This window comes from Fomitiporia mediterranea, assembly GCF_000271605.1.
Source record: "Fomitiporia mediterranea MF3/22 unplaced genomic scaffold FOMMEscaffold_1, whole genome shotgun sequence".
NCBI classification, from domain to species: Eukaryota; Fungi; Basidiomycota; class Agaricomycetes; order Hymenochaetales; family Hymenochaetaceae; genus Fomitiporia; species Fomitiporia mediterranea.
The window spans coordinates 4,931,536-4,943,579 of NW_006760386.1; the positions used below are offsets into that span (position 1 = coordinate 4,931,536).

Consider the following 12,044-nt stretch of genomic DNA (forward strand, 5'->3'; position numbering starts at 1 on the left):
CACTGTCACTAACATTAGATCAAGACTACCTATTACTACTCTACAACTCTCCTACATTTTGAGCATTAGTACTTACTATTGTGTCAATCTCTTTTCTTTACTCTAACCCTTTTACATTTTTAAATTTTAAACTTTTTAAACCCTTTTAAACTTTTGCCACCCTTCTTCTATTCATTACCCCTTTTAGTTTAGTGCTGATTCCTTTGTAGTATAAACATAGACCCTTCTACACTGACTACCACCCCTACTGTTCTACTAGATTAGTAGTTACAAGCAGAACTAGCTTAATACATACAGACCTCTATCTAAGAGGCCTTTACTAACTACATGCTCTCAGCCCCTTCAGAACCTGTTCTAATCATTCTAGAAGTTACAACCTGTTCTAGAAAGAAAGTACATATAGCCTACCCTTTAGACTTTAATAGATAGTACTTTAAGGACTTCTAGTACCAAGTTGAACTATATGTGGCTACTACTTTGACCAATCTATTCTCAGATCTTGATTGTGTCCTATTTGTCCTCTCCTTTATAAAGGAAGGCAACACAACCACTTGGGCCTAGAACTGGATCAAAGGCTATTGAATTAGAAGCCTGATCTAACTTTAGAACAATAAGTTGTATTCAGAATTTATAAGACAGCTCTGTACTTCCTTCATTAATCTGAATAAGAAGTATAATACACAAAACAAGCTTGTGTCTCTGTGACAGAGCAAACATTCTACTAATACCTTCTTTCAGGAGTTTGATATCCTAGCCTAGAAGGTAGGATTTACACTCAGGTTTGATAATGTCCTTATTAGAATGCTTGAAAAAGCTCTTCACCTAGAACTAGTTAATAAGATCCTTAGAATAACACTAGAACTGGTTACTTACACTAAGTAGAAGACACACACTATTTCCTTCAACTAAGCTACAGCTTGAATGTATCAAGTCTGTATAGAATGTCTACACATGTGTTTAGCTCTGACAGTTCTAAGCTCTCAGATTAATCTGCCTGTAATTTACAATTAATCAGTTCTAATAAACATTAGAGAAGTCTAAAAGTAAGGAGTATGCTTCACCTACAGAAAGTCAGGGCACCAGATTAAGGACTGTCTGTAGAAGTAATAGTATATCTGTCAGGTCATTAGAGTAATAATGAGTGACAAGTAGGTTTTATAGTAAGAAGCCTTTTCTACAAATCTAGAAGTTACCTTAGAACTCTTAGACTCTGACTATATACTTTAGGATTTTGTAGAGACCTAACAGTAAATGTAGTACTGAAGAGCTATGACTCAGATTTTTTAATAACTACTTTTGATTCAATAGACACTGTAGGATTAGAAGTAAATAAAGTAAGAAAAGTAGAAAAAGTAGAAAAAGTAGAAAAAGTAGAAAAAGTAAATCAACAAAATTATTTATTAGAAAGAAAAAAGTTGAAAACAAAAGTAGATAGTTCTCTTATTTCTTCTGATTCTTTTGATTCTTCTCTTTACACTTTATCCAAGTCTAAATCCACACAATCTAACCTACTACTTCTGTATTCTAAAATCTTAGAACATTCAGAATACTACTTAGCCCTGTTTACTACTTAGTAGTTTGTCTGTAGTATTAAGTAGGGATAGTCTCAGCTGAGTTCACAGCTAAGGACATGAGTCTGTCCTTGTTGAAAGAGAGAGGTTAATAAGGAAATGTTAGTGTATATACTTACTCTCTTAAACAATAAGACTGTACAAGCTGTACATTCCTTTTAGAACAAGTAACAGTTTATCTGAGAACATTCTAGACACTAGCTCTAGGTCCCTGTCCTCTTAGCTCTCTTCTTAGAATCCTTTCAGATCTAAACAATAGTTCTAGTAAACAGTAGATACACTAGTTTGTGTATTAATAAGGCCTTTGTGTAGGAACACTACCTTCCTACTTAATGTGTTCTACTTCTAATCCTAGTATACAATGTAGACAGAACCCTAAACTGGAATAGTCAGATTACTAAGTTTGTCCAACTATGGATGACTATTTAGGATTATAAGGAAAGTATTAAGTTTAGAGTTACTAACCTTAGAAAGACAAACATCTTTATTAGATTTAAATGGCTCAAGGCTTACAACCCTACTATTAACTAGTTAGAGTAAACACTTATGTTCAATCAGTGTTCTAAGTCTTACAGTTACCTTGTACTACTATTCTAAGTAGATATAAATACTTCTAATGTTACTAACAGTTCTGATAAAGGTGACTAGTTGTTCTTCTTCAACTAGGATAGATATATAGATACATATTCTAGTTAAGGTAGAATAGAGTCAATCTGAAGGATGTCTGAGATGGAACCAGTCTAGAACCCTCTCAGAACAACTCTACTCTAGAACACACATAGACCCAGCCTGCCAGATTTTGTCTAAGAGTTTCTCAAAGTCTTTAGTAAAGAGGAATTTAACTAGCTTCCTAAATACTGTCTCTAGAACTATACAATTGAATTGACTGAGAGTTTCTAATCTAAGGATTGTAAAGTCTACTTACTCAACAGAGACAAGTAGGAGGTGCTTAACAAGTTCCTTTAGGAAAATCTTCAGAACAGTCAGATCTAACCCTTAAAGTCCTTTATAGTCTCCTCTTTCTTCTTTGTCAAAAAGAAAGATAGGAAGCTTTGTCTAGTCTAGGATTATTATTGTCTTAATAAGGGTACTATTAAAAACAAGTACCTACTCCCCCTGATTCAGGAGCTTATTAATAAGACACATACATTCAGAGTTTTTACTAAGTTAGACATTTAATAGGGATACAATAATATTTGGATTCAAGACAGAGATGAGTGGAAAGCTGTGTTCTAAACTAATTACAGATTGTACAAACCAACCATAATGTTCTTCAGACTAACTAACTTGCTTACAACATTCTAGTCATTCATGAATCATATCCTTACAGATCTGATTGACTCAGAGTATGTTAGTGTGTATCTGAACAACATTCTAATCTTTACTTAGACAGTCAAGTACTACTACTAACTAATCTAAGCAGTTTTACAACAGCTCTAAAATAATAAACTGTTCCTCTAAGAAGTAAAGTACTCTTTTGTATAAGAGTCAGTAGATTATCTAAGCTTTGTAATTAGTAGAGGAGAGGTCTGTATGAATCTGGCAAAGGTAACTACAGTTTAGAACTAGCTACAACCTTAGAACCTGAAACAGGTTTAAGTGTTCCTTAGGTTTGCAAACTACTACTAATACTTTATTTAAGGCTTTAGTACTATTGTCTAACCCCTTCACAATCTTACTAGCAAAGATGTTCCTTAGTAATAGAATGATTAGTAGTAGTCTGTATTTAAGTCTCTCAAGCAGGCTATTACTAGTAAGCCTGTATTAGTAGTTCTGACAGTTGTAGACAAGTTCTGAGTTAAAGCTAACTCTTCTGACTTTGTAAATAGAGTAGTACTGTCCTAGTTTATTAATAGAAAGTAGTATCCAATAGTATTCTGATTAGAATCCCTCTCTGTAACAGAACAGAACTACTCTATTTATAACAAGGAACTCCTTACAATTGTCTGTTCCTTAGAGGAGTAGTGTTAATATCTCCTTAGTACTGTACAGAAGTTTGAGATTTAGAGTGATCACCTTAATCTCTAGTACTTTCAGGCACCTCAGAAGCTTAACTACTACTAAGCCTACTAGATGTTAGAACTGTAGGACTATAACTTTGTACTGACTCACAAACTTAGAACACAAATAACAAAAGCTGATTTACTCTAAGACAAGTAGGTTATGAAAGGGGGGAGAATAATAACAAAAATCTTATTCTCCTAGACAATTCCTGTTTCATATTTAAGACAATCTAAGAGATCTGACTCAAATCTGAGGATGTTAACTTTGTCACCTGTATATAGTAAGCTTTAAAACACATACAGAACTAGGTTATAGTAAAGCAGTTAGAGAAGTAGGCTAGGGATTAGGAGGAGGATGAGGATGGACAGGTTTACTAGGAAGGCTGACTGTATGTTCTAAAGGATCAGAAGCTGTAAGAGGACATTGTCTGAGCTCATCACAACAATCTGACTGTAGAACATCTGGGCTAACACAAAACATAAGAACTCATTACTTAGAACTACTAGTAGTCAGGAATGTAGAGGGAAATCCTAAAGTACATGACTGGTTATAATACATACTAACAGACTAAGACCTACCAGACCAGGGTTTAGACTCTTCTACATCTGTATTAGATCCTGGATTACTCTTAGGAAGAAGTCTTAGTAGACCTGATTAGTAAGCTACTCAAGTCTTAGGGTTACAACACTATTTACATAATTGTTAACTGATTCTTTAAGCAAGTCTATATAGTTCTGACCTGAACAGAACTCACTTCTGAAAGTATAACATACATTTATCAGAATTATGTCTTCTAGTTGTACAGACTCCCTCAGAAGCTTATTCACAATTGTAGACTGTAATTCAAGTTGAAATTCATACAGGACTTGTATACACTTCTCAGAATTTAAGGGAACCCTTCTACTACATATTACTTACAAACTGACAGTCAAACTGAGTAAGTCAATTAGGAGATTGAGCTCTACCTTTAGATGTTTATTAATCATCAGTAATCAGATTGGTCTGAATAGTTAGCTCTGACAGAATTTGTGTATAATAACTAACAACACTCTATAACAGAACAGTCCCTATTCTTCCTCAATCATAAGAGACATTTGTACTAGAGGACAGTTCTAAACTGGAACAGTAGTTCTGAATCTGTAACAGACTTTGTAGAACAGATACACAGAACTAGAGAGGACACACAAGCTCTTTTAGAGAAGGTAGTATAGGTTATAAAGTAGAACTATGATTAGAAGAGGTCTGTAGCCAAGAATTACTAGCCTAGTGACAAGATTATGCTAGAAGCTACTAATCTGACCTTGAATCACCTAATGAAGAAGTTGGACAACAAGTACTTTAGACCCTTTATTATTAAAAAGAAGGTTAGTGCCTCTGTCTACAAACTCTAACTTCTAACAACATAGAAGCACATACACTCAGTGTTTAATAAGGTTCTGTTGTCTTAGTACTATGATCCCAGTTTTCCTTCACAACAAAGACCCCCTCTGCCTCTACTAGAACTTATTAACTCTAAACCAGAATACAAAGTAGAGTACATAGTAAATACTAAACTACTGTGTAGAAAACTCAAATTCCTTGTTCACTAGAAAGGGTACCCAGTTGAGGAGCACACTTAGGAACCTGCTAAGAACCTTACTCATACTTCTAAGACAATCTGAGATTTCTATCAGCTTCATCCTAGTACTCTACACAAACTCAGCCTTACAGATTTCCAAGCCCTACTGTTCTGACCTATGTCTAAGCTACTAACTAAGTCTAATGTTCACTAATCAGGACAATTGGTTTTAGAGGGGGGGTAATGTTACAATTCTCTACTCTCTTACCTTCAGTTTTAAGGGTTCTATACCCTTCTGTACTGGAACTCAGGACTTCTGTCCCTCAGGAGTACTGTCTATAAACTATATGTATACTAACTCTTACTACTACCCTTCCTTACTTCATCATTCTATTCCTTTGACCACCCCTTCATTCTTTGTTCATTCTATAGTCTCTTACCCTTTGTCCATCCCTTCATTCTTTGTACCTTTATCTTTGACCTTCTTGTTCTTTCATTCTTCATAGCTTATCATTCTTAGTAGCTCATACTCCCTAAGTACTCTTGTGTAGTTTAGTATATATAGGTGTACAAGATCAGACTGGTTCTGTAGTCTTGATCTTGTCTACTCTAGGTAGTCCTGTACTCTTAGACTCACTCTATATACTCTACTCTTGTCTCACTCTCTCTCTCTACCTGTTCTACAAGTTCCAACTATGTTCTAGTACTTACATTCTGTATTTCTGTTGTGTAGGATAGTTGTAGCCTGGGTCCTCTTGCTGAGCCTTTGGGTCCCCTCTAAACTGTTGCTGACAGTTTTCTTAAGGGTGTCAACATGGTCACAATTCATAGTCTACATGGGAGTTGCTAGAAGGGCCAAAAAATACAAAGCCAACTGTTGGCTTTGACACACTCAGCAATTCTCTCTCTATGAATAAAAAATTATAGATTAAGTGCAAGCATACCAGCAACATAGCTGAAAGGAGAGATTCCTCTGTTTTCAGAAGTTCTCAGAGTTGGACAATAGGTGTAATTTGCCTGCATAGGAAGCCTGCTCATTGTTTCAAAGGAGACAAATCAAAAATCAAAAATAAGACAGGCTCAGAGATGCAAATTGAAAGGACAAGCAAGCAACTACAGAGATACTCGACTTTGAAGGTCATGTGAGAGACACAGATACATTATAATCATGACTAACTCAAATGCTTTGAGAGAACACCAGTGTGCTACTGTTGTGGAAGTGCAATTCAAAAAAGACGTGCTCGGCCATACGAATATCTGTACATCCAGGGAATCATAACATCATACACAAGCAAACGGTGTACCTGGTTGAATCGAACGGGTGAGAGTAGACAAACTTACTCGTATTGACACTCTAGATACTCTTATGTTCAGTACTTGCGGCAGATATTTTGGTCAGCAGGAAAAGGTGAGCTTTCGTACATCAATTCCAAAAATGCACCTGTCCCTGTTGCCGTTGAATCACATGCAGTATTGTGCAGAAAAGCTCAAAGAGATAGAATGAATGCGTAGTAATTGACCGCCGGCTTTACTCAGTACTGGGCCGGGACTGGCGTGTGGGAACAAAGTCATGTGCTCATCACATGACCGTACCATCGTTCTAATTTAGGGCTAAGCCACGATGAGCCACCTACCACTTCTTACCATTCACTGCACGCTTGTCTGAAGACCTGGTATCATGGCACTTTTCAAAGACTACTTACGTGAACATGCTAAATTCTATTGCCCACCCGTCGACAGTCACCAGACGGGAACCACCGCCGTGACTGATACTGAACTTCAGCAGGTGTACAATCGCTGGGAATCAGATCAAACAATAATAGAAGCTCGCCATGATGCACAATTGGTTGATGCACTTATCAATGTTCTTGATGAAGAGCTTGGTGAGAACCCTACTCCAGAGGACCTCAACGGATGGCTCCAGCAACGGTATCGCTTCGACATGCGAGCTAGCAATGTCATTGAAAAGGAACCAGATGTGAGGTGCATCCCTTGTCATGAAGCCATGTTCCTCACATATATTCTTAGGCAAGGGTCGCTATGGACCGTGGACCTCTGGACTTCTTAGAACAAAGTATGTTAGCTTGCGGGAATCGCATCCAGATCGAAAGGGATAACCCGCCTCTTAATGCCGGCAAATCTAACGTCGACTATGTATTAACCACAACGGAAGGCAAGAAGGCGTTGGCTGAAGTAAAGGCTCCAAGTATCTTTGACAAGGCTGCAGAGGAACTTCTTAAACCGTCCAATGACGAAGTTGGCTTCGAGGTGCAACTGAATTTGCGGTTCCCGGAGGTAGGAATGAAAGTCATTATCAAGGTGTGTAATTGAAGGGCATTCAAGACTATTGCCGCTGAATTAATCCCCTCAGGTGTGTGTGTACATGATGATATACAGGGTGGAGTGGCTCGCGTTGTCATGCTTTACAAAGTGGGTGTTCTTCCGACTCCACCTTCGTGGTGAAGGCGAACTACCGTACGTCACGTATTCGACTATTGAAAAGCAAGAGGACAATACCAGGCCATTCCGTGCATTGTTCGGGATGATGCTAGCTACTGCAATGAATGTCGACGTCCCCTCCAACGCTGTCATGGACGGCCAGCTTCGGCCAGCTCCAGTACAAGGAACTGAGGGACAGTCTGACGGATCCGAACCGCCGGAGCAGTGCGATCCATCTTTTAAAGGTCGAGGCCAAGTGACAAGGGCTGAGCCACCAGAAAATCGGTCTCGTAGTAATGGTGGCAATTCATTGGCTTTGTCTCCTGGCTTTCTTGTGAGTTTTTTTTCCAATTCATAACTTCATCGATTGAACCATTCTCAGGTCACGTGGTCACCAAAAACCATGTCGAATAAGAAGTGGCTTGAATTTCATGTTGTGGACACTGATGCATTCCCGGCTTTGAAAAAAGACACCATTCGACTTTATGTTCAGCGCAGTATTGGATATGGGTCAACCGGGACTGTTTTCGAGGCGATTCCTGATGGCGATGAACAAATTGGAGCTTTAGAACGTCGGAGATATGCAATTAAGACGGTCGGGAAGGGTGATACTGACAAAGAGAAGGGTTGTGCTCGACGTCTGCTCAACGAACTCGCTATATATCGCCTCATCTGTCAGACATCCTCAGTATCTATGACGATTGTTCCACAGTGTTATGGACTTTTCGAAACAACGCGAACACTGGCATTGGTGGTGGATTATGGAGGCGATGTCCTCAGTCGTAATGAGAATTGGCCAGAACTGACACGCAATGAGAGGTGAGTACAGCGGTCATTCGCGTGTGTGCAAAATTAACATCATTGAAAACGCTGTAGGCATAAGCTGTACAATGCAATATTAGCACTCCACAGACTTGGGGTTTATCATGGCGATTTGGAACCCCGGAATATTGTCCGTGGCAGCGACGGATCGTTCAAAATCATCGACTTCACATCGAGCACGTTACATAACTGTGGTCAGTGTAACGTCAGTTTATTTATGATATTTCCTATGCCGTTCATTGCTCACTACTGGTAATTAGCAGGGTTGCGCAGAGTTGGCTCGAATAAGAAAGCAGCTTCGACTGTATGATGAAAAGGTCCAACTTCCAGAAAGTCGACTTGCTCGTTCGTCTTCACCATTCCATAATGTCATGTAATGAATCAGTTAATATATTCAGTTCATTTTAATTCTCTCGTTCGTCCTTTCCTGAGAGGGTCAACTCTGGTACGCTAGATATTATGTTTCTCTATTGGAGCAATCGGGGAGTCTAGCACATGAAAAGCCAGTATTTTGAAGTTTGCATAGTATCAACTCTCGATGCTCTTAACTATTCTCTGTATACGTGGAAGTCACGGACAAATGAAAAAGGCCCTGGTATAAGGTATTCATGTCCCTTTCCTACCGTACATATCTGCCATGCTCTCCGCTTCGTGCCTTCTCTGCAGGTGCATAAAAGAAGGTTCTTTTAATGTGGTAAAGAATCACGTGAGACATAATTTATGTTGCTTCACTCAGAATCACTGCAATTTGTATCCGCCATCACTGCAAGCCGTCTGTTGTTCCAACGCTATGACGCTCTTCAAAGCTTATCTACATGAACATGCTTATTTCCACTGTCCGCCTGTCAACAATCACCAGACGGATTTAGCTGTTGTGAATGATGTTGATCTTGAGGTTGCGTTGTCTCGCTTCGGAGTGGGTTCGAATGTCGCACAGATAGCTGCCCGCCACGATCCACACATGGTCGACACTCTTATCCAAAAACTAGATGAAATTCTCGGTGACTGCCCTTTACCAGAGACTTTGAAGGGGAGCTTCGAGGATCGATATGACACAGATGTCATTTGGGATGACGTGATCAATAAAGAGGTAGATGTAAGCATTCAGTCTCACTACTAGTATTCAAATGAGGATATATCTCATTGTCGTTCAGGCCAGGGCCAATGTAGATCGTGGACCTATTTCAATGCTGAGAATAACCATGGCACACCTCGGGAAACGTATTAGAATTGACAGACAAGTCCCACCTCCAGATGCTCGATCAACAGTCGACTTTATGTTATCCGTACGTACTCCAGAAACAGTGGAAGAGGCATCAAAGAAGGTTCTAGTTGAGATTCAAGCTTCCGACGTCTTTTTCATTACTGAAAGCAAACATCCTGCATCGTCTGAATCTGACATGCCTAATTGCCCGGCTGGCTTCAGTATAAGCTTGAATTCGCTGTCAGGTTCAAATGCATTGAAAGTAATTAGTATTGGCTGCAACATCCAAGACGGCATTACTGAATCAATTTTCTAGGTATTCGTTCATATGAGCTTGTACAGCTCTGAATGGCTTGCATTAACCTGTCATACGAAATGGGTTTTCTTTCGACTTCACACTCATGGCCCGGGGGAAGCACCATACGTCACTTATTCCGCCGTCGAAGAGCAAGAAAACAACACCAGGCCCTTCCGTGCCTTGCTTGCAATATTGTTGGCCTTTGTGGGGAATATTGATGCCCCATCCTCAGTTCACCTGGGTGAAAGGATTAATGGCTCTGAAAACTACCACACTCAAAAGACCTAGAGGACACATTTTGGAGACAGTGTTCGATGACTTGGATGAGCCCAATATTCACCTGTTGTGGGTCACTGCAATGTCATTCATCACCATCGTCGTCTCGCTTCCTCGTAGGACCTTTATTTACTTTCCTCTCAGCACTGTACCTTGACAGTTCTATTTTCATATGGGTCGAGAGGAACGTGCTTGATCGTTCGACTATCTATTACGTGTATCATAACGCCACATATCCATGTTTATCCCAATAGGTGGCACTGTACAAACTTACTCATACTATCACTGCAGATACTTTGGTGCCTCCGAATGACCTGCTGGACACAACTGCAACGAAATCGGGTACAATGCGCACGGACGATTACTGCAATAACGTTCACGAGAAAGGTTAGCCTTTGTACGTCGGGGAAACGCAGCATATTGTTCGTGTTTTCATCGGATAGATATACAAGTTTTTAAAATATGTGTCAAAACTTGTAATTGACAGCGGCTTACAGCCATAGGGACAAGGTCATGCGCATGTCACATGGTCGTGCCATCGTTCTAATGCGGCTAAGACTCTCTTTACCACTCTCCTGTCCTGTAACTTCGTCTGAAGGCCGGATGTCATGGCACTTTTAAGAGACTACCTACGTGACCACGCTAAATTCTACTGTCCATCCGTCGACAGCCACCAGGAAATAGTCTCCGCCGTTAATGATGTCGAAGTTGAGCAAGCGTTGGCTCGTTGGGACTCGAATCATGCAGTAATAGAGGCTCGCTACGATGCACAATTGGTCGATGCACTTATCAATGTTCTCAATGAGGAGCTCGGTGAAAAACCTATCCCAGATGTGGTCGACGGATTGTTCGAGCAACACTATCGCAGAGACATGGGGGGAAATCGTGTTATTAGAAACGAACCAGACGTACGCTCCATCCCTCGTTATGAAGCTATGTTCCTCATCTTATATTATTAGGCCAGAGACGCTGTAGTGCGTGGACCTGTGATACCTCTCGAACTAATTATGTCATCCTGCGGGGATCCCATTAAGGTCGGCAGGGAAATCCCGGCTCCGAGTGTCGGATCTAAAGTAGACTTTCTCTTTACCACGACGGGGGAGAGGAAGGCTTTACTCGAAATGAAGTCTCCACGTGTCTTCGATATGGCTGCAGTTGTGCTTTTTGGACCGCCCAAGAACGAAGATGACGAAGATGGCCTTGACGGTGAAGATGGCGAAGATGACGAAGATGACGAAGATGACGAAGATGACGAAGATGATGAAGGCGGCGAAGTTGGCTTCAAGGTAAAGTTGGATTTGGACGACCCCAAGACAGGAATGAAGGTCGTTATGAAGGTCTGTGAGGTTGAACGACAGTCGAGAAATTTATTGATTAATCAAATATCCCAGGCGTGTGTGTACATGATCTTATTCGGATCAGATTGGCTTGTGTTGTCGTGCTTCACAAAATGGGTGTTTCTTCGACTCCACAGCCGTGGTGTAGGCGTATTACCTTATGTGACATATTCGACTATTGAAAAGCAAGTAGACAATACCAGGCCGCTCCGTGCATTGGTTGGGATGATGCTTGCTATTGCAAGGGACATCGATGTTCCCTCGAACGCCGACATGGACGGGCGGCTTCGGCCAATTCCAGCCGATTAAGGAGGATTATGATACATTCACGCCGCCGGGGCGTCCCGATCCCGATCCCTCTTGTAAAGGCCGAACCCAAACGATAGGAGCGGAGCTGCCAGTCACCAGTTCTAGCCGGATGTCACGGCTATTTATTGTCTTTCAGTTTCCTTGCTCGAATTTCGAACTTTCAAATGCGTTGCTTTCTTGATTAAGCTATTTTCAGGTCACGTGGTCACCAGAATCATTCCGAATA

General features: G+C 40.4%; 2 protein-coding genes across 2 annotated transcripts; both read left to right on the plus strand.

Annotated features, from left to right (window-relative positions):
• Positions 1 to 6,811: 6,811 nt before the first annotated feature.
• On the plus strand, positions 6,812 to 8,771 carry FOMMEDRAFT_150739 (uncharacterized protein; the record flags this gene model as incomplete). Its single annotated transcript, XM_007261957.1, has 6 exons — positions 6,812 to 7,111; positions 7,162 to 7,452; positions 7,505 to 7,906; positions 7,955 to 8,391; positions 8,449 to 8,599; positions 8,655 to 8,771. 6 exons carry the CDS (start codon positions 6,812 to 6,814, stop codon positions 8,769 to 8,771), a joined length of 1,698 nt encoding a protein of 565 aa, XP_007262019.1.
• Positions 8,772 to 9,184: 413 nt separating this feature from the next.
• FOMMEDRAFT_150740 (uncharacterized protein) lies at positions 9,185 to 11,818 on the plus strand (the record flags this gene model as incomplete). Its single annotated transcript, XM_007261958.1, has 9 exons — positions 9,185 to 9,490; positions 9,549 to 9,860; positions 9,915 to 10,100; positions 10,129 to 10,288; positions 10,464 to 10,559; positions 10,660 to 10,777; positions 10,843 to 11,080; positions 11,132 to 11,509; positions 11,564 to 11,818. 9 exons carry the CDS (start codon positions 9,185 to 9,187, stop codon positions 11,816 to 11,818), a joined length of 2,049 nt encoding a protein of 682 aa, XP_007262020.1.
• Positions 11,819 to 12,044: the final 226 nt, after the last annotated feature.